The sequence below is a fragment of the Sapajus apella genome, unplaced genomic scaffold (assembly GCF_009761245.1).
Source record: "Sapajus apella isolate SASKATOON/1434 unplaced genomic scaffold, GSC_monkey_1.0 scaffold143, whole genome shotgun sequence".
Lineage (NCBI taxonomy): Eukaryota > Metazoa > Chordata > Mammalia > Primates > Cebidae > Sapajus > Sapajus apella.
Genome location: NW_022437083.1, coordinates 2,636,460 through 2,658,333, shown reverse-complemented (window position 1 = coordinate 2,658,333; position 21,874 = coordinate 2,636,460). Strand labels below are relative to the sequence as shown.

The following is a 21,874-nucleotide window of genomic DNA, read 5'->3' as shown; positions in this document are numbered from 1 at the left end:
GTCGGCTCCCATTCCTCATGAGTTACGAGTTGCTCACAGGATTCTGGATACCTACAGATGTTCCTCGGTTCTTCGTCTTAGGAAGGGGTTCCGTCCCGATAAACAAGTGGTAAGTCAAAAATACTGTAAGTCAGAAACATTTAATACTCTGATAAGCCCATCATAAAGTCAAATCACTGTAAGTTGGGACCATCTGTATACCCAAGACAGAAACAAGAATGTTCATAGCAGCTTTATTCAAAATAGTGAAAAACAAAATAATCTAAATGCCCAGCAAGAGGAAAATGGACAAATAAATTGTGTTATATTTATGCAGTGGAATACTACCCAACAACAAAAACGGATGAAGTAAAATACTTCCACAGCACATGGCTGAGTCTCACATAGTGTCAACAAAGAATCCAGACACAAAAGAGCATATATACGCATGATTCCATTTATATGAAATTCAAAGACAGGCAGAGCTCATCTGCGGCGACAGAGGTAAGAATGTGGTTACCCTGAAGTGGGGGGGTTGCCCGAACCCGGGAGGCAGAGGCCGCAGTGAACCACTCCAGCTTCAGAGACAGAGCCAGACCCTTTCTCTAAAAACCAAGAATGATTGTTCCGTTCTGTGGCAGCAAGTGGGGCCTGACTGGAAGGGAACACAAGGGAACTGTTGAGGCGCTGAGCACATTCTGAATCTTGACCTGAGTGTCAGGTACATCCTGGGCATATACACATTACATACGAAAAATTCATCAGGCTACATGCTACTTCAGATGGACACAGTTTATAGTATGTAGGTTACACACAATAAAAGAAGTGAGTGAACCAAAGAATACTGGGCTCCCTGGTACTTCCTCTTCTGCAACCCAAGGAAATAAGCCTTGGAGTGGAGAGCACCTGTTCTTGGGGCCTTGCAAAATTAGGTGATTCTTTTTTTTTTTTTTTTTTTTTTTTGAGATGGAGTTTTGCTCTTGTCGCCCAGGCTGGAGTGCAATGGTGCAATCTCAGCTCACTGCAACCTCTGCCTCCCAGATTCAAGTGATTCTCCCGCCTCAGCCTCCCAAGTGGCTGGGATTACAGGTACCTGCCACCATGCCCAGCTAATTTTTTTGTATTTTTAGTAGAGATGGGGTTTCTTTCTATTTTTTTTTTCAAGATGGGGTTTCACCATGTTGGTCACGCTGGTCTTGAACTCCCTACCTCAGGTGATCCGCCTGCCTTGGTCTCCAAAGTGCTTGGATTACAGGTGTGAGCCACCACGCCCGGCCGAGATAGGGTTTCACTATGTTGGACAGGCTGGTCTCGAACTCCTAACCTCAGGCGATCCATCCGCCTCGGCCTCCCAAAGTGCTGGATTACAGGCATGACCCATGGCACCCGGCTGACTTAGGTGATTCTTACCGCGTCTGTGTCTGTAATCCCGCCTGGCCAGTTCTCATCCACATAATCTGTGCATGCTCAACATTTGAAACCAGTGGGGGCCCATTCAGACCCAAGAGCTGGTATTAAAGATCATTTTAAACTGAAAACTGGCCAGGTGCAGTGGCTTACGCCTGTAATCCCAGCACTTTGGGAGGCCAAGGTGGGTGGATCACTTGAGGCCAGGAGTTCGAGACCAGCCTGGCCAACATGGTGAAACGCTGTCTCTACTAAAAATATAAAAATTAGCCAGGTGTGGTGGCACAGACTTGTAATCCCAGCTACTTGAGAGGCTGAGGCAGAAGAATCACTTGAATCCAGGAAGTGAGGTTTGCAGTGAGCCGAGCCTGAGCCATTGCACTCCAGCTCGGGCAACAGAGTGAGACTTTGTCTTAAACAAACAAGCAAATAAATAAATGTGAAAACATCTGAGATACAGAAGATGCAGAAAGAAACCTTATCTGAATTTTCCTTTCCTGACTAAAGCAGAGCCTCCCCAAAACGCAGAGGCCAAGGCAGTTCCCTGCCGATTCGGCTGCCTTGGAGACAGACTGGCTGTTGCTGTTAGCCCCGAAAGCCCGGTGCAACCTTCCGCACTTTCCCACTAAGCCCCAACCCTTCCCTGGTGTTGAGTTTGGTAAACACACCTTTATTTCTGGGTACTCGGTGAGTTACTCATGGCGGAGCACCTCTCAGGTGCATGTGTAAATACGTCCAGGCTTCCCTCCTGTTAATCTGTTTTGTCTCAGCTAATCTGCAGGCCTGCAAGCACTGGGCCCAGGTTGAAGGAGGAAGAAGGTTCTCCACCCAGTGAGTGCAGAGCGGCTTTGTGGTGGCCTGAGGAGCTAGGGTACAGCAGACCCATAACCTTGTATTTCAGGGACATTTTACCACGTGTCAAAGAACAGAGTCGAACTCTGTAAAATATACGAAGAGATTTGTTCTGAACCAAACGTGAGTGACCACAGCCTGCGACACCGCCCTCAGGAGGTCCCGAGAACATGTGTCTAAGGGCGTCAGGGCACACCTGGGGTTTATATAGTTTAAAGAGACACCAGTCAAATACATGTAAGGTATACACTGGTTCAGTCCGGAAAGGTGGCACAGCTCCATGTAAGGTATACACTGGTTCAGTCCGGAAAGGTGGCACAGCTCAAGGCTCCAGGTAGACTTAAAACTTTCTAATTGGCACTTGGCTGAAAGTTATTATCAATAGAAAGGAGCGTCTGGGTTATGATAAGAAGTTGTGGAGACCGGCCGGGCGCGGTGGCTCACGCCTGTAATCCCAGCACTTTGGGAGGCCGAGGCAGGTGGATCACGAGGTCAAGAGATCGAGACCATCCTGGTCAACATGGTGAAACCCTGTCTCTACTAAAACTACAAAAAATCAGCTGGGCATGGTGGCGCGTGCCCGTAATCCCAGCTACTCAGGAGGCTGAGGCAGGGGAATTGCCTGAACCCAGGAGGCGGAGGTTGCGGTGAGCCGAGATCGCACCATTGCACTCCAGCCTGGGTAACATGAGTGAAACCCCGTCTCAAAATAAATAAATAAATAAAATAAAATAAAATAAAATCACTGTCATTATTAAAAAAAAAAAAAAAAAAAGAAGTTGTGGAGACCAAGGTTTTCTCATGCAGACGAAGTCTCCAGGTAGCAGGCCTCGGAGAGAAAAGATCGTCAATGTTTCTTACAAGACTTCAGGTCTGTGCTAACGTGAAATGCTGGTGACTTTTCCTGCATTCCCAAAGGGCGGAGGGCATCGTGAGGCATGTCCAACTCCGCCCACGCCCCCCAGGGCCAGTTCCCATCATGGCCGGAACCCATCCTTCAGGTTCCATGTGGAGTGCCCTGGCTGAGGAGGGGTTGGGGGCCTTTGAATTTTGTTTTGTTTATACCAGCAGCAATTCTACCCGGGCCAGTGCTCTGCTTTACTCCACACCCTGTCCCCAGCAGTCAGATTTGTCCCTTCCACACGCCCTGGTTTCATGGGACAGGAGTGAGGAGGGGGCTCTTCCAAACACCTGTGGGACTGCAGGGCCCAGACAGAGCTGGGGACAATTCCCCGCCCGGCTGTTCAGGCTGTAAAGTTTGTCGTTATTTTTTATTCCTCTCTTTCTTGCACCTCATGTCAGCTCTTCTTTCAAAATACATCCAGAATCAGCTCCTTACCAGCTTCTTCGTTACCCCCAGTCAGAGCCACACCCATCTCTCACTTAAACGAGGGCAAAGGCTCCTAACGCCCTGTTTCCCCTGTTTTCAACGCAGCAGCCGGGGAGGTCCTTCTGAACTGCTAGCAGCCAGGTATCCCTATGGGTCTGCAGCAACTCAGTTCTTGCCTCCACGAAGGAAAGAATTTGTCCGAGGGGCATAAGGCAGAGTGGGAGACCAAGGCATGTTTCAGAGCAGAAGTTGGAAGTGTGTTAAGAGGTTGTCTGGGTCCGGGCCGGCTGGCTCACACCTGTAATCCCAGCACTGCGGGAGGCCGAGGCGGGCAGATCACCTGAGGTCAGAAGTTCAGGACCAGCTTGCCCAACATGGTGAAACCCCATCTTTACTAAAAATACAAAAAAAAAAAAAAAATTAGCCAGGCATGGTGGTGTGCACCTGTAATCCCAGCTGCTTGGGAGGCAAAGGCAGGAGAATCGCTTGAATCCCAGAGACAGACGCTGCAGTGAACTGGGATTGCACCACTGCACTCCAGCCAGGGTGACAGAGCAGGACTCTGTCTCAAAAATAAACAAACAAATAAATAGGTATATAAAGTTTTAGAGCAGGCATGAAAGGAAGTACACATGGAAGAGAGTCACGTGGGCAACCTGAGCGATCCAAGCGCCCCATCTGCCCCTTGACTTGGGGTTTTATGTGTTGGCGTGAGATTGGAGCAATGACTCGAAGTGGCTCAGAGGAAAAATCTCACGTGCTACTTAGTACTGCAACTGGCACCCCCCAACCCACGTCAGCGTTCACGATTCTTTCTCCTTTTTTCTTTTTTTCCATAGTTTACACCTTTCAGTAATTCACTTATTTATTACATTTATTGTTTTGTGAAAGGAAAATAAATCTTGGGGCCCCAAAGTCATTACGCTGAAGGGAAAAGTCAAGCTGGGAACTGCTTCGGGCAGACCTGCCTCCCATTCTGTCCAAAGTCACCCCTCTGCTCGCTGAGATAAACACGTATTTAATTGCCTCCTTTGGAGAGGCTAATCAGAAACTCAGAAGAATGCAGCCATGTGTCTCTTCCCTACCTGTGACCTGGAAGCCTGCTGCTGGCTTCCAGCTGTCCCACCTTTTCCAGGCTGAACCAATGTTCCTCTTACATGTGTTGATTGATGTCTCGTGTCTCCCTAAAATGTATGAACCCAGGCTGTGCCCCGCCTACCTTGGGCCCGTGTCATCAGGACCTCCCGAGGCTGCGTCATGAGTGTGCGTCCTCAACCTTGGCAAAATAAAGTTTCTAAATTGACTGAGACCTATCTCAGACATTTGGGGTTCACATTTTGGTAACCATGAAGGGATTCTGCGTGGAGACGCCCCTGACCTTTGACAAAGCTATTGGTGCCTGGTACCTGCATGAGTTAACCTTATGGCTCAAACCAACGGGACAATTTGCTGAGGTCTGGGAGCACCCGCTCCAAAGAATCCCTGATCTCCCAAAATTTGGTCATGATCTAAAGTTTATTTTGCTGTACAACTCCCCTGTTTTTGGAGTTTTACTTGCTTCCAGCAAAGAAGGCAAGATTTCCTGCGTCCATGATGACGAAAGGCAGCAACTCCTTTATGGAGCTTCACCTTGAACCTCCCAGCAGGGAAGGCAAATTGGAGTTTTTCTCCTGCCTCTAGGATGGTGGAGAGCAGCCTTCAGCCTGAGACTCATCCCTAGGTAAGTAGCTGAACTGGGGTTTTGTCTTGGCTGAAGTTTAACACCAGTTGGTCTTAATTTCTCCTCACCGTGAGAGCACTCAGTGATCATATTGTTGGGTTTTTCTGTTGTTTGGTCCGGTCTTTCTCTCACCAGTGTCAAAGCCCACCTGCTCTGAATGAAGAGACCCCCAGACAGGCTTTGGTGAGCGCCACGGTTGTTATTCACGTGGACGTGGGCGGCTGAGTCTGAGAAGACAGTAGTGAAGGGTGATGGGGTAAGAGTTGGGTTTATAGGTTGTGGGGAAGGCAGTGGAAAGTTATCGAAGTTACAGTTTCGGGAGGTTTTTGCAAGCTGGGAGGGGGTTGCAGCGTGTGGAGTCACGAGGTTGGCCAAGACTGGTTACAAAGTCCAATGGCCTTGTCAGCTGAAGCCGGAACAAGAAACAGGAGAGAAGGTCTCAGGTTCCTTAGGCGCTGCAGGAGTTGACCGTCCTGCTGTTTTTCATGAATTTCCAGCTACTTCAGGTTCTCTAATTCTGGAAGGCCCCTCAGAGGTGTCCATGCGGGTCAGAGGGGTCACCATGCCGTCCTTGGCACAGTCAGGCCTTACAGTCAGGTTTGACCAACTCTACCTGACTTGGTCAAATCCAATGAGAATTCCAAATTATGGGTAACAATTTGGGTAAAAGTCCTTGCCAAAGCTGCAAAAGAAGGGGAAAAAAAACCCAAACCAAAATGTTATACTGAACCCCAAGTTTCTCCTCAAAGAATCAGCGTGTCAGTATGTTCAGCTCTCTTATTCTTCAATTCTCTAAAGTTTAACTTCCTTGTAGTTCCAGTAAACAACTTCTCCACCGGTTCTAATCAGTAGTTCACATCTGTTCCCCCAGCCCCAAGTTCCATCCTGACTCATCCCGGTCACCTGCTCCAATCACCTGCTCTGGTCACCTTCTTTGACCTAGGTCACCCCTCGCTACCTGCTCTGACCCACCCATAACCATCCTTCCCACCAAAGCACCCACCCTGCCACTCCAGCTCAGACCTCTGCTCTCTTGAAAATAGCCAATCAGAATTAGTCTAGCTTGTGTGGGCTGACCCTAACCCATAGGGGAACAACACAGCAGTAGGGGCGACCCCATCAGGCTTAAGTGCCCCTTCCCCCACCCTCATCCAAGGGTCCCTGACCCAGCACCTTTCTATAGAAGTAAACGGCCTTGCTGAGAGGATTTATCTTCAAGTGCTACTTCTTTTGTGGCATGGAAATTTTACTTATAACAATTCTGGGGGCTTGCCTGGGGTTCGTCCTTCTCCCCTGGGTGGTCTGGGGCCGTCTCTCTGAGGAGACGCGTCCTGCTGCTTCATTGCAGCCTTGTGGGTAAGGGATCGAGACCCACCCGATGGGAGGAACAGGCCCGGCCTCTCAGCAACACGGAAAAACGAAACAGGCCCAGGCATGCCGGGCAGTGAAGAAGCTCTGTGCGCAGACCGAGAAAAAGACACCGAGGGGCCAGTCAAGTGTTTCCTCGGTGGTGGGGACCGGTGGGGACCCAGGTAAGAAAAACCAGGTGGGGGGCAGTAAATCATTCCTTGGTCAGCACATACCAAGCCAGGAAAGCCTTTGGGGGCGGTGGTGAAGCATTCCTTGGTCGGGTGGCTTGGAGGTTAAAAAGGGGTGAGGCGTCTTCACTGGGTGGGGGATTGAACCTCACACACACCTCCAGTAGTAGGGGAGGTGAGAAATCGCCCGTAAGGGAAATTGAGCCTTGCCCTAAAAATGGGAGAAAACGCTAGATAGAGGGAAAAAAAAAAAATTCAGAACTTCCCTTTCCACTCTTCCGGGGGAAGAAAGAGGCATGATCCCTAGAGCTGCTATGGGAGGCCAGGAACGTGACTCCAGCCAAAACGTTCCTGCAGCGGATCAGAAATTTCCACCCAGGGTCCCCGGTGGGACAATAGCAACGCAGCCCACTGGGAAAACATGCAGGAAAATATGCTGGTCTAGGTCTTTAGGGTCCTCTTGGGCAGGGAATGTTGAAACTTAATTTTGTCACTAACAATTGGCAAAACATGAACAAGAAATTACTATATATATACATATATATGGGGGGGCTAGAAAAGTAAACCTGTAAAAGAGCCCCTAAAAGACAGAGCGAGCAGGACTGTGAAACTGTCAAGAGGTAAAGGGTGGGGTCTGTGCGGTCCGCCTGGAGGGTTCAACCCAGGTCGTGGGGTCTGTGCGGTCCGCCTGGAGGGTTCAACCCAGGTCGTGGGGTCTGTGCGGTCCGCCTGGAGGATTCAACCCAGGTCGGGTCCCGCAGTGCTGGTGGCCCAGTGGATCTTTCCCGCCCCCACCACGTTCCTCCCTCCCTCGCCTGCCTCCCCTCCTCCTCGGAGGGGCGGGCCCCGTGGGGGTGGGGGTGGTGTCAGCGGGGTTAGCCTGGTGCGTTTCCACCTTGGGGGGCGCCTGAACCAGCTCCGGGACGACTGGGAAAGTCCAGCGCGGAAGGTGGCTGGGGGCCCCGCGATGGGCTCACCCCCAGAGTGTTACAGCCTCCCAGGCAGCTCTCCTCCAATTCTGTTATGGCCTGATGCTAACAATGTTTTCCTAAAGGCCTAAAGGAAATGTTTTCTTTCATCCTAATATTCTTTGCAGTGCAGAAGATCTTTTCTTTTGCCTTTTGGTAACTGGCCAGATTTTATGGTTTATCAAAATAATTGCCATTATTATTGTTTTGATTTGCTTAGGGAAAAAAATGAGATTAAAAAAATTTTCTTAAATTAAGATATTACATCCATGTATCTTTCTGTATGTGCTTTTAAAGTACTTGCAACATTAAGTTATGGGACTTTGACTCCTGGGTCTAAAATGGACACCAACGCCTGCTAAATCTTAAACACTGACAGCAATTAAAGCTTCATCTTCAGGCCTGGTAGAAAATGCCAATCAAAATAAACTGCATCATGAGACACAGGACCAGAAATTAAAGCTATTCGACTCCTCAAGGCCCAGGAACTATCATGGAAGAGGTGGGCATGTGAGATTGTAGGGGCCAATTTTGAGAGAGAAAATAAGTTGAGTTCTTCTGTAAATTAATCATCAATGTCTAAGGAACACTGATGCAAGACCAGCATATGGGCCCCTGTATCAGATTAACAAATTTTTTTTGGTCATTTTTTTTTAATTGCATTTTAGGTTTTGGGGTACATGTGAAGAACACGCAAGATTAACAAATTTTTCTTGAAGCATTAACTGACTCCTTAATAAAGGTTATAAAAGGCATATGGAAATTATGTTATTGTCAAGATTAAAATTTTATAGATTGTTTTTAAAATTTTGAAAAACAAATTAGTTTCCTGATGTTTTTTAAAATTAGGGCTTACTGTTTGAAAAATTAAGTCTCCTCTCCCAAACACTGAAGGCTTTTGCCTTTTTTTTTTTTAATCCTTGAGCTATCACTTTGGTCAAATGAGTGACTTATTTTATAATGACCTGTGATATCAAGTGTTTTGAACCTTTGATATCTGACAAAATTGTCAAACATCAAATTATAAATTATGTATATTTTTGTCCTAACCATTTAAGATACTAGGTTCCCTAAAGTCCAAAAATGACATAATTTGGCATAAAAATGATACAGAAAGCATTGTCAAATATGAAATTGTGTTTGGTTTTCTTTGGACTGTATTTGTATAAATATGTTATTGGTATGTATTCCAAAATTATGGGAAACTCCTATAATTTAATAACTTAATGTTGCAAGTACTTTATTCATATCCTATAATTCTGATATGACTTTGTGTACATTATAAGTAATAATTGTAATTGTCATGTTAAATTATTGTGTGCCAAAGAGGTAACAAATTTCCTTGTCAATTGTGTCTTTGACTATGGCTGCCCTAAAACTTTTTGTTATCCATGGACAATTGTCTTGTTTTGGTATTCTTTAGAAGGTGGTTTTATAGCTGGGCACGGGGGTTCATGCCTGTAATCCAGCACTTTGGGAGGCCAAGGCAGGTGGATCACAAGGGCAGAAGTTCAAGACCAGCCTGGCCAAGATGGTGAAACCCCATTGCTACTAAAACTACAAAAATTAGCCAGGCATGGTGGCAGACACCTGTAATCCAAGCCACTGGGGAGGCTGAGACAGGAGAATCACTTGAACCCAGGTGGCAGAAGTTGCAGTGAGCCAAGATCACACCATTGTACTCCAGCCTGGGCAACAGAGTAAAACTCCATCTTAAAAAAAAAAAAGTAAAGAAGGTGGTTTTATAATCAGCTTTAACCTCTAACAGGTGCTCTTGAGTGCAGGTTTCTGATAACCTTGGAGATTGTGACATCAGAATAGAGGAAAAGCTTTTGGGACTCACGGAGAGCTGAAATGTTCATGAATGTCAAGCAGAATAGGAATTAACTGCATGGACTGAACTTATAGAAGACTGAAGTAATGGTTTTGACTTTTTGCTTAAAACATTATTGATCCTTTGTTTTGTTTTTTCAGAGTCAAAATAGTTTTTTCTTTTGAGCTATTGATAGCTTTTAACAAGTTATTATACTCCTATGAACAAAATTGAGAGCAGATTTGTTTCTCTCTGCCTGATTTCTTCACAATTTGGAAACTATTTGTGAGTATTCTTAATTTGTTGCGATAGTTACTTGCATAAATGCAATAAGAATCTATTTTTATTTGTAATAGGACACAATTGGAGAAACTGATTATTCTACCAAGGCTTTGAATGGAATGGTGTGCTTTCCTTTAAGGAATTAAACTTGATTTATGGAGCCAATAAAAGCCCCTTGGGAAAACTGGCCTCATAGTCCGTCTACACAGTCCCTGTACAGGGTTCTTGACCTGTGGTAAGTAAAGAATGTCACTTTCTGACAGGCCCAGGAGCCTCAAGTTTTATCTTGGGGCCTCAAGAGGAGAGAAATTCATGCAACTCATAGGTATTTGATGGTACAAATCCACGGCAGGGCTCAGCTTTAAACAGGTCTTTTCTGAGATTCCTTCTATGGAACAAAGTTCCATCAAAGCCAATTTAAAAACCTATGTAAAAAAATAACTATTCTTCCTGCATTGTGTACAGGTAATCAGGCCAGGTATAATAAAGGAAATCAGTCCTACCATGATTTGTGTTTGGTAAAGATGAGAAACTGGAGAGACAAAAATTATGTTTTAAAAACTATAGTACCCCTGTTGTTAGATTCTAATCTTAACTAATTTTTAAAAATTTTTATGATTTTCTACAGTTTGAACCAAATTTTAATTCTTTTGGCTACAAGTCTTCAAAATCTTTTCAATTTTTTTATTTGTTTTTCCCCATTTTTCTTAATTTGGAGTCACTGAAAACTAAGCTGTGCTTTTGTAAAGCCCTGTGAACTGAAGCTTGACAACTTAAACTTCAGAAGAAATAATAGCAACCTATTTACATGCATGTGCCACTTTCATGCCTGACCAATGATGTATGGACTTCAGAGCAATGTGGCCTGTATCATTTTCCAGGATGGTTCTTTTGTTTGTTTGTTTTCTCTCTTCCTTCCCCTATTTTCTCTTCATAGGACATGAGACTTCACAGACTTCTAAATATGAGCTTCCCTGAGAACTTGGGACCTACTGGTCTAGGAATAAACTATCCTAATCATAGAGATCAGACGAAACCTGAAATGAGAGACTCATTTTCTCCTAAAATGCTTTCTCCAAAAGATTTTGAAAAAGAAAAGGGTGGAAATATGAAAAGAAAATGTCTTGGGGCCCCCAAAATCACTAAGCTAAAGGGAAAGTCAAGCTGGGAGCTGCTTAGGGCAAACCTGCTCCCATTCTATTCAAAGTCACCCCTCTGCTCACTGAGACAAATGCACATCTGAGTTCCTCCTTTGGAAAGGCTAATCAGAAACTCAAAAGAATCCAACCATTTTTCAAGTCCCTTCCCTGCTTCGCTTTGAGTTGTCCTGCCTTTCCAGACTGAACCAGTATTCATCTTACATATGTTGATTGATGGCTCCTGTCTCCCTAAAATGTATAAAACCAAGCTATGCTTTGACTACCCTGGGCACATGTTGTCAGGACCTTCTGAAGCAGTGTCATGGATGCGAGTCCTCATCCTTGGCAGGGTAAACTTTCTAAGTTAACTGAAACCTGCCTCAGCTATTCAGGGTTCACAGTTTGCTGTCTCTCTTCACTAGGAAAGTGTTCTTTGAAGGCCGGGATCTCTTTTCCTGAGTGATGTATTCCAAGTGCCTGGAGCAGTGTCTGGCATATAGAAGGTATTCCATACATGTGTGCTAATTAATGAACTAGCCTCCTATGCTCATGCAGGGTGAGAGCTGAGTTTGGCTGAAAATATGGTCAGGAACTTTCTGCATAAGACTGTTACAGCCCCCACGGCCAACAATCATCTGCCCAGGCTGGGAAATTTCCCCAAATATCAAGGAAAATGGTCCAGACAAAATTCAGCAAATCCAGGGAAGCTTTCAGCCAGGCTTCCTGTCCAGGGGTTCCTCACTTCCTCATCTGCAACAGGCTGGAGTGATGCTGTTGATCACTCCAATGACAAAAAGAAAAAGGAATTGGAGGGGCAAGTCTCAGTTGGGGTGAAAAAGACAACTTGAATGGCTCCCGCTGCAGATTAGCCTTGGCCTGTGGACTTTTCTGCTGCTGGAACGAGGAAGCCTGAATCCCTGCGGGGTGGGGCTGAGAGGGCTTGGAGGAGCTGAAAGGAGCTGCATTCTTGCTGGGCCTCTTCTCCACCTTCTCTTGGGGTAAGCCTCACCCTGGATCACAGCCACCAGATAGGGCCTAGAGGATGCAGTCCCTGCTGTGGCCCCGCCTCCCCTCCCCACCTGGCACCTCCCAGGGGGAGTCCTTGTCTCATCTGATAAGCAAAGAGCTGGGCTGCGTGGGGGTGCTCAGCCTGCAGATCAGTGGCGTCCAAGATCGTGACCCCAGGTGCTGGGTTTTGTCCCCTGTGGATCCCCTCAGCCTCTTCTGGGGAGTCTTCCTCCTCCCGTGGGCCCCTTCTTCCCAGTAGCACAGCCCAGGGCAGGGGAAATTTCTGGAAGACAAAGTCACACAGCCAAGGCAGAACCGCAGGTCACAGGGCCAAAAGGACCGTGCAGCTCATATTTGCCCAGAGAGGGCAAATAACCTGTGTGTTCACACAGCTCCTGGGTCCATGTTAAGGAGACAGCTGGAAATGGAACCTGGACCTTCTGATTTTTTTTTCTGTTCTTTTTTGAGACAGAGTCTTGCTCTGTCGCCCGGACTGAAGTGCAGTGGAACCATCTCAGCTCACTGAAACCTCCACCTCCCAGGTTGAAGCAATTCTCCTGCCTCAGCCTGCCGGGTAGCAAGGATTACAGGCCCGCACCACCACGCCCAGCTACTTTTTGTATTTTTAATAGAGATGGGGTTTTGCCATCTTGGCCAGACTGCTCTTGAACTCCTAGCCTCAGGTGATCTGCCCACTTTGGCCTCCCAAAGAGCTGGGATTACAGGCGTGAGCCACTGTGCCCAGCCTGGTTTTAAAGTTCTTTCCAGTTCTGATGATGATTCCCTGAGGCAGATACAACAGGCTTTCTTCTACCCCAGAGCCGCTTTCATCAGGCCTCCTGCCCTGAAATTCCCAAGCTGTCTTGTCTGGCCAGTTGCCAGTGGCCATGACCGTTCATGTCCTCGGCACACTGAGGGGGTAAGATTCTTCTCTAGGGTGTTTGGAAATACGTTCGGGAACGTCATTTCCCTTCTCATGGCTGAATCTCTAGCTTCGCTGAGGCGTCACCCCCGCGTCCTCCCTTCCTAGGCCCTGAGACTCCAATGAGCACACCCGCCTTTCCCTCTTCCCAGCCGGCCTCTTCCCCACCGTACCTTCAGCCTGGCCAGGGGACGAACATGTTCCTGGCTCTGGCTGGGATACAGAATCAAAGGATGAGGAAGGTGGAAGGGTGTTAGAAACTGGAGTCTTGTCCCACAGTGAGGAGCCGTCTCTTCTCCCCAGTGCTTGGGGATCGGAGTGGATGTGAAGGGTCTCGCTCATGCACTGAGCACCTCAGATGTACGTATTTTTGATGAGCATCAACCGTGTCGCAGGCACTGTGCAAGAGCTTTACTATCTCATGTAATCCTCACAGCAAAGCCTAGTGAGGTAGGGATTGTCCATGTGACAGAGCAGGAAATTAAGGTTTAGAATGGCTCTTTAATTTGCCCTGGGTTATAGAGCTGATCATGCCTAGGGTCAGAGAACCCAAGCTCCAGGCACAGGAGGGGCTGGTGGTGAGACACTGCCTGCTGGGCCTTCCCAGCTGCAAGACTCAGGGGCAGATGTCACTGTGCTGGGCATGGTGGCTCGTGCCTGTAATCCCAGTATTTTGGGAGGCCAAAGCAGGCAATCACTCAGGTCAGGAGGTTGAGAACAGCCTGGCCAACATGGTGAAATTTTGTAAAAACACCATGAATTAGCCAGGCGTGGTGGCAGGCGTCTGTAATCCCAGCTACTCGGGAGACTGAGGCAGGAGAATCACTTAAACCCAGGAGGCGGTGGTTTCTGTGAGCTGAGATCTCACTACTGTGCACTCCAGCCTGGGCGACAGAGCGAGACTCCATCTCAAAAAAAAAACCAAAACCTAAAACAGCAAGAACCTGGTGATTTCATATCTTCAAATCAAATTTCAGAGGAGAAATTACTGGGCAAGGAAGGCAGGGGGGTCAGTTGCTGACAGCCCCAGCCTGCCACGCTCAGCCTGCACATCTGTGGTCACCTGGCTACACCTCGGAAACTCCCAGTCACACACCTGGGCAGGAGGCGGCCCCTCCTCTCCGGTTTAAGGAAGCAGGAAAAGGTGGCCCTCTGTGGAGACAGGTCTGCGGAGCGGTGGCAGTGCCCCGGCCAGGATGGGCTCTCTCTGGGGTCTGCTTCTGCCCCTTTTCTTTTTCTGCTGGGAGGCTGGGGTCTCTGGGAGCGCTGCAGGTAAGGAGGCCAGACGTCCTGGTGGGCTTCTTTCCTAGTGGGGTCCGGGAGTGAATTTCAGTGTGGGCAGCCTTTCATGGGCAGGGTAGGCTCTCGGGTTGATTAGAATGAACCACAGTGCTACACGTGAAGTTCATAGAGTGTGCAAATAATGGTGTGTGTCAGTGTAAGCGTGCACGGCGCTGCAGTACACACAACTAAACCGCGGCTCTGCTATTGCACGGGGTTGCTGTGAGTTTGTGTTTATGAATGTGGGAGAGTAAGTGCGGCCAGGAAGCGGGGTGCAGGGAGGGGCCGGCTGGTGATCATTTTGCAGAAACCTGAAGAATGTGGCTTAACAAGATTCTGACTCCTCTAAGGTATTACCTAGCATGGATCTCCTTCAAAACACAGATTTCATGTGAAAAGGTCGACCGTCACAAACTGCTTGGGAAGGGTGGATGCTGAGAGGCAGGGCTTTTGAGAAAGACGGGAACTAACATTGATCTGTCACTAATGTTGTGCCAAACTAATCACATACATTTTTTAAAAAAGAGCCCTCCATTCCTATGACCTGAGGGCCAGTTAAGGGGACAGGCCTCTGTTCTAGGCAGAAGTGCCAGCAACCCCTTTCTAAAATGTTAGGTTGTGGTCAGGGGCAGAGGCTAACGCTTGTGATCCCAGCACTTTTGGAGGCTGGGGCATGTGGATCACCTGAGGTCTGGAGTTCGAGACCAGCCTGACCAGCATGGTGAAACCCTGTCTGCACTAAAAATGCAAAAATTAGCCGGACATGGTGGCACATGCCTGTAGTACCAGCGACTTGGGAGGCTGAGGCAGGAGAATCACCTGAACCCAGGAGGCAGAGGTTGCAGTGAGCTGAGATTGCGCCACTGCACTCCAGCCTGGTCAGAAAGAATGAAACTTCATCTCGAAAAAACAAATAAATAAAAAATAAATGAAAAGTTAGGTTTTGCCTGAGCTGGCTCCCTGTGTCATGTGGGAAATGCCTGGCCAGTTTCTGTGGTTCTCGGCCCTCGGCAGGGTGGGGAGCGCTCTGCTTCCCTTGCTGGAGCCCCAAGGACTCTGCCTGCTCCGCAGCTGCCTCTGGAGGCTCCCTCCCTCACTCTGCTTCCAGGGGGAGTGTATGGTGGATGAGGGAAGTATCCCGGGAAGGGGACACAGGTTCAGAAGCTCCTCGAGTCCTGGCCACTGCTCTGTCTTCTTGGCTCACCCTGGAAGGTGGACGCTGGCCCCACACGTCCCTTCTCAAAGCTGCAGGCCGAGAGCCACAGGATCCCGGGGCTGGCTGGCCCAAGTGGGTTGTCAGGGCTTCAGAGGACGCCAGTCAGGGCGTCTCCAGCTCCGTGCCTGCCGCAGGGGCCTGGGCCTCCCAGGACTGCCTCCTCCTTCTTTGCTTACACAGATGAAAAACGAGGTAACAGCACTGCCCGTCCCCACCCTCCTCCCAGAGGTGCCCAGGGAATAAACGCAGTAGCTTGTGTGAAGTCCAGTGGAACTCAGCCTCACCGAGTCAGTCTTCACCACAGGCCCTGGCACCGGCAGACCAGAAACTGCGGTGACAGCAGACGCCACAGAAGGGCCTGCGATGACTCCAGGCGCCGGGACCAGCTCGGAGGGAGCGCTCCAGACCCCTGGCCTCACTGAGACCTCAGCACCCAGCCACGCTGCTTCGGAAACTCACACACTGAGCACTGAGACCTCTTCTAGGACCTCGGTCCCAGCCAGCCCCATTCCAGTAGCAGAAACCAGGGGAATCAAGACCATTTCCCCTGCAACAGAGACCAGGATCGTCACAAAAATCATACCTCCCGACGTGGTGGTGGTGATCGCGACCTCCATGGAGACATCAGTCACCAGCGGCAGCCCCGAGGGGGCTGGGACAACCACCCTTGAGACCGTCACAGGTGGTGATCCCGAGGACCCCGTGTTTGACACCCTTTGCACCGACGACAGCTCTGAAGAGGCAAAGACACTCACTGTTGCCCTGTTGCCACTGGCTCACGCCTCCGCAGAAGCTGAGGGCCTGTCGTCAGGGAGCAGCGCCTCTTCCCACAGCTCCCAGCCGGTCATCACCACCTCATGGACCCGGGCATCTGACGTCACTGTCCTCACTGAAGCGCTGGTGACCGTCACCCACATGGAGGTTATCAACTGCAGCATCACAGAAATAGAAACAGCCACTTCCATCATCCCTGGGGCCTCAGACACAGACCACGTCCCCACAGCAGCAGTGAAGGCCTCGCCCACCTCCCATCTACCAGCTCTGCCCGACTCCACTGCCACAGAACCACACGTCACGGAGGCCACGGCCTCTGCTGAGACCCCATCAACAGCTGGCGCCACAGAGTCAGCCACACCTGACGCCACAGTTAAGACCCTACTCCCCACCAGCAGTGCCGCAGAAAGAGAAGTGACGGCACCCAGGGCCTTGACGCTCGGGGAGACTCTGGCGACCGTCAGCGGGAAGCCCTTGGAAGAGCCCTCAGCCCTCTCTGCTGAGACACCTAGTTATGTCAGAGGCTCCGGGGCAGCTTCGGTTTCCACAGAGGCCGGGTCAGCAGTGGACAAAACGATGTCCTTTGCTGGGGCCTCCGCTTCAGCCCACAGCCCATCGGCAGCAGCCACCCCCCAGAACCTCACCCCTTCGGAGACCACCACGGACTTCACAGCCACGGGGCCCTTCCCCGGCAGCAGGGACCCTCTTCCTTCTGTCCGTCTCACCACAGCCAGCAGGGACCCTCTTCCTTCTGCCCATCTGACCACAGCCAGCAGCAGCCCGGGAACCAGCAGCACCTCGGCCAAGACCCCGATGGAGCCCCCAACAGCCACGTCCCCCACTGCTCGGACGGGGCAGACCACAAACGTTAGCCCAGGTAAGTGGCTCCCGCATGGTGATCTTTGGGGACTTGGGCTGCGGAGTTTCCAGGACATCTCTGAGCTTGGGGAGCGGAGAGGAGCGGAGGGTCAAGGCCTATTTGGAGTGCCCCTGACGTTGCCTCTTCGTGGTCTTCCAGTGGTTCTTGGCGAAATCAGGAAAAGGCAGATGGAGGGTTGTGTGTGGAGAGCGTGGAGACGGACGTCTGGGGAAACGGTTTGCCACCTCAGCTCTGCCTCTCACGGCCCGAGTGGCCTTGGCCAAGTCCCTTTCCCTCTCTGGGCCTCAGTTTCTTCACCTGTAGTTGGAGAGGCTTGGTATGGGCACTGAAGTCCTTTCCAGCTCTGAACTTCTATGAAGTTCACTGTTGAGCAGCTCTGGAAGCTTCTATTCCAGCCGTAGCCCCACAGAGGAGCAGCACGCAGGCATCAGGCCCAAGCTGCTGCTCTCTGACGGGCTGGGACCCCATGAAAGTGGGGTCCTCTGGATGCATTTCCTAGGATTTATGCCATAGATAGTGACTTAAAATAAATAAATACAGCTGGGCGCAGTGGCTCATGCCTGTAATCACCTGAGGTTAGGAGTTCGAGACCAGCCTGGTCAACATGGTGAAACCCTGTCTATATTGAAAATACAAAAATTAGCTGGGTGTAGTAGCGCATGCCTGTAATTCCAGCTACTCAGGAGGCTGAGGCAGGGGAATCGCTTGAACCCAGGAGGTGGAGGTTGCAGTGAGCTGAGATCACACCACCGCACTCCAACCTGGGTGACAAGATTGAAACTCCATCTCAAAAATAATAATAATAATAATAATAATAATAAAACAAATCAATACGGTGACAGTGTGGGAGTTGAAAGCTGTATCTCTGAGGCAACGGGGACTCCTCAGGGGAGAACTCGTGCCAGAGGCTGCCTGGTCAGCCCAGCTTCCGGCCTCCACCGCCACCTCCTGTCACTCTGTCCTGGGCCTCGCCTCTGTGTATCCACAGCTTGCTCCCACCTTTCTGGAGGAGGTGGGAGTACAGATATTAATCACAACCGCCCAATAAATAAAGATATTGTTGAGTGTCTTTTGTGTTGTAGGCAGGGTGACATCAAAATGTCTCACACCCAGTGAGCCTGATGCCAGGCAGCGTGCCGCCGGCTCTGCATATGCTGTCTCCTCTGTTTAACCTTCAAACAGCCGCATGAGGTGGGCAACACGGCCCCGTCTGACAGGCTTAGAGATGGCAGGAAACTGCTCTGGAAGGAAAAGTACTTTCCTGTGTTACTTGTTGATTAGATAACACGTTCATATGTGAAATTGAAAGGTACCAGAAGGTCCACCATAAAATGTCTTCCTCCCCGGCTACCCCCTACCCAGTTCTCTTCACACATGTCACCTGTGGGATTTTTTCTTTTTCTTTTTCTTTTTTTGTTTTGAGATGGAGTTTCACTCTTGTTGCCCAGGCCGGAGTGCAGTGGCACGACCTTGGCTCACTGCAACCTCTGCCTCCCCGGTTCAAGCAATTCTCGTGCCTCAGCCTCCCAAGTAGCTGGGATTACAGGCATGCACTACCATGCCTGGCTGATTTTTTCTATTTTTAGTAGAGATGGGGTTTCACCATGTTGGTCAGGCTGGTCTCAAACTCCTGACCTTAGGTGATTTGCCCGCCTTGACCTCTTAAAGTACTGGGATTACAGGCATGAGCCACCACACCCAGCTGGGACTGTTTCTTGTATGTAATTTTCTGCCCATGAAATGTGCATACGGAAGCAAGTTTATGTGTCTGTTTCATCCTGGTTTTTTGTGCCAGTGGAGCAAATGACAAACTCAGAAGAAAAGGTTTTCATTTACTTTGTATTTTAAGTCCATATTTATGGCCTTGTGTTTTGTCTCTTCAACTGATTTTATTCTCTCATTTATTTTTTATTAATTAATTAATTTTTTTGAGACGGAGTCTCTCTCAGTTGCCCAGTCTAGAGTGCAGTGGCGCGATCTTGGCTCACTGCAGCCTCCGCCTCCCGGGTTCAAGCGATTCTCCTGCCTCAGCCTCCTGAGTAGCTGGGATTACAGGTGCCTGCCACCACGCCTGGCTAATTTTTGTATTATTAGTAGAGATGGGATTTCGCCATGTTGGTCAGGCTAGTCTTGAACTCCTGACCTCGTGATCCGCCCACCTCGCCCTCCCAAAGTGCTGCGGTTACAGGCCTGAGCCACTGCGCCCAGCCCTATTCCCTTAGTTTTATTGACCAGTCAATAAAATTGTCTTTCTTGTGGTTTGAACACTTCCCATGAGACCTGCCCTCTTAACTGCTGCAATCCAGGATTGTTACCCCCAGGCCCCGTGTTGGACGGCAGGGCGCCAGCACGGACTCATCCTGCGTAACTGAAATTTCATCGCGTTGACAGCGCCTCCGTCTCCCTGTCTTTCCCAGAGCTCTTCTTTCCTGATTCCCTTCTGTTTCACTGTCACTTACTTAACCGGTTCTGTGTGGATGGGCTCTTACGTTGGTTCTGGTATTTCCTGAGGACTAACAGCTCTGCAGTGAATAGTTCCTTTCTCACGTGAGTGTCATTTTCTGTAGAATAAGCTTCCGGAATTGCAATTGCTAGATCAATGCTAACAGTACTGTGATAGGAAGAAATGACTTCAAGGTGGCAGAGCCGAGCAGACCAGGCCTCAGTGGCAGAAGTTTCTTGCAGAGCTGCTGACCCAGGACAGCTGGTTTAGACCTCTTCAGCCCCCACCAACTTCACACTGGCCGAGGGCACCCCTCAGAGAGCCAGCCTCTCTCCGGCACCCTCCGTGGCTGGGCTGTTTTCCCACGGCTCCATCTAGGACCTTCTGGCCTTGAGAATATTCTAGATCCACGTTCATTTCCCCTTCCTCACACTGCTCTTTTGAATTCTCTAAATGTAAGTGGTGCCCTAAGCCACTATTTCTTTCCCTCTTCTTGGGGGGATGCTACGGTGACCCTAATGGTCCCAGAGGAATCCTTTTCTTTCTATAGCAAGTAAATGTAGAATCTGTAGGAATACAGACGCAGTATGCCCGAGAATGCCGTGTGAGTGGTGAGGGTGGGGAAGCTGGGCAGAATGAAGCGTGTCTTGATCCCTAAACTGACCCGACCAATTTTCATCTTCCTTTTCTTTTTTTTTTAGAGGCAGAGTCTCGCTCTGTCACCCAGGCTGGAATTGGGTAGCCTGGCGCGATCTCGGCTCACTGCAACCTCCACCTCCAGGGCTCAGGCGATCCTCCCACCTGAGCCTCCTGAGTAGCTGGATGACAGGCGTGAGCCCCCACACCTGGCCCCGATTTCATCTCACTTTCCTCCATTTGCAGGTGAAAATGTAGGTTTCCTCCTCCTGCGGCTGAGTGTGGCCTCCCTGGAAGACCTCACTGACCCCAGAGTGGCAGACAGCCTGGTGCAGCAGGTGAGTAGGAAGCTGTGAGGTTCGCAGGGTGCAGGAAAGGTGTGCGGGGCACAAAGGAGCAGCCGCTACGCTTGGAAGGGAGTCTCGTTCCTACAGAGAGTGAGGGTTGGGTCGGAGGCCCCTGCCTGGCTGGCTTCTGCCGGCCTTCTCCGAGCTCCACATTTCCTTCTCTGCGATGTAAACACACGACTTCCGCAACCCCAATTTCTTCCGGTCCTTGGAAGCCTGGCCCTCTGGCCCCTGAGCAGAAGGTCAGTGACACGGAGGGAGGGTAGGCAGGACTCTTGGTTGCAAGTGGCAGAAACCCAAGTTATAGCATTTTATACAAAAAACAGGCAGGATCTGAGAAACGTAGAAGAGCCTCTTCCACCTTCAGTTATGGCTGGACCCTGCAGCTCAGACGTGGCCATGGGAGTTTCCTTTCTCTGCCTGCCTTAGCTGACCGCCCTTCATTCTTCAGTCTTTCTTCATACGCATGAAAAGGTGGCCTTGTCAGCCTCAGATTCTGGAGGCACTTCCCTCCCCAAATTTTCATGTCATCCGGGGAAGGACAGGTCTTCTCAGCCTGGAAGGGCCACCGTGACTGACAACCTAATCAGGGTCCCATAGAGGAAGGATGAGCCCCAAGGAACGTGGGAGGCGAGGCAGAAGAAAAACCCCATAGATGTGCACTCCAGATGGGGACCAAGACTGGGATGTAGTTGTGCAAGTTGGGAAAATTCCCCTAAAACCCACTGGACAGGACTTCCAATGGTGAAATTCACGGCGTGGCTTGCTGGAGGGTTAGACTGGGCCAGCCCAGTGCGGATTTCATGGGCCTGGCCTCTCAGGCATGGACGGTTCTCCCACCGTGCGGGACAAGGCAGCAGATGGAGCCTGAGCTCCGCTCACAGGTGTGACCAGGGAAAGCGGGCCCCGGACACAGCCTGACGTGGGTCACCTGTTCAACGGTGCCCTTGCCAGTACCCGGAGCTCACGTTTAGGACCTCTCACAGTCCGTGGCTGCCACACGGCTTATCAGTGGCTCAGGCTTACTGTCATCCCTTGCAAGGGTAACCCTGGCAGAGATGCTGGGGGGGTCTTAGCCAGGCTGGACAGTGAAATGATTGCCCTTAGCAGACAGAAGCAAGATCTGTCCACGGAGAGTGGGACCCTTTGCTGCAGGCAAAAGAAAACCCCTGTCTGTCATGAGTAAAAGGGGATTTGTTGGCAGGGTCTGAGTGCACAGAATCAGAGGAATGCCAGGACAGCAGGCTTGGGACATAGGCAGGAGGACCCCAGGGGCTCTGGGGTCAGACGATGGGAGCACGCTGGCTGGGACACGGTCGCTCTTGCCGGTCCGATGGCG

The 21,874-nt window shown here is 49.9% G+C and overlaps 1 protein-coding gene across 2 annotated transcripts in view; it reads left to right on the top strand.

Annotated features, from left to right (window-relative positions):
- The first annotated feature begins 14,086 nt into the window (after positions 1-14,086).
- Positions 14,087-21,874, top strand: part of MUC20 (mucin 20, cell surface associated) — a 9,491-nt gene continuing 1,703 nt past the window's right edge. Inside the window, exons 1-4 of one of the 2 annotated variants that reach the window (XM_032264183.1) lie at positions 14,087-14,230; positions 15,760-16,920; positions 16,960-17,106; positions 20,435-20,526. In XM_032264183.1, the coding sequence (XP_032120074.1) occupies positions 14,155-14,230; positions 15,760-16,920; positions 16,960-17,106; positions 20,435-20,526 (1,476 nt within the window). In that variant the 5' untranslated portion in view covers positions 14,087-14,154. Of the gene's footprint in view, positions 14,231-15,759; positions 17,107-20,434; positions 20,527-21,874 lie in introns of both variants that reach the window. The other variant, XM_032264182.1, reaches the window with a different exon arrangement.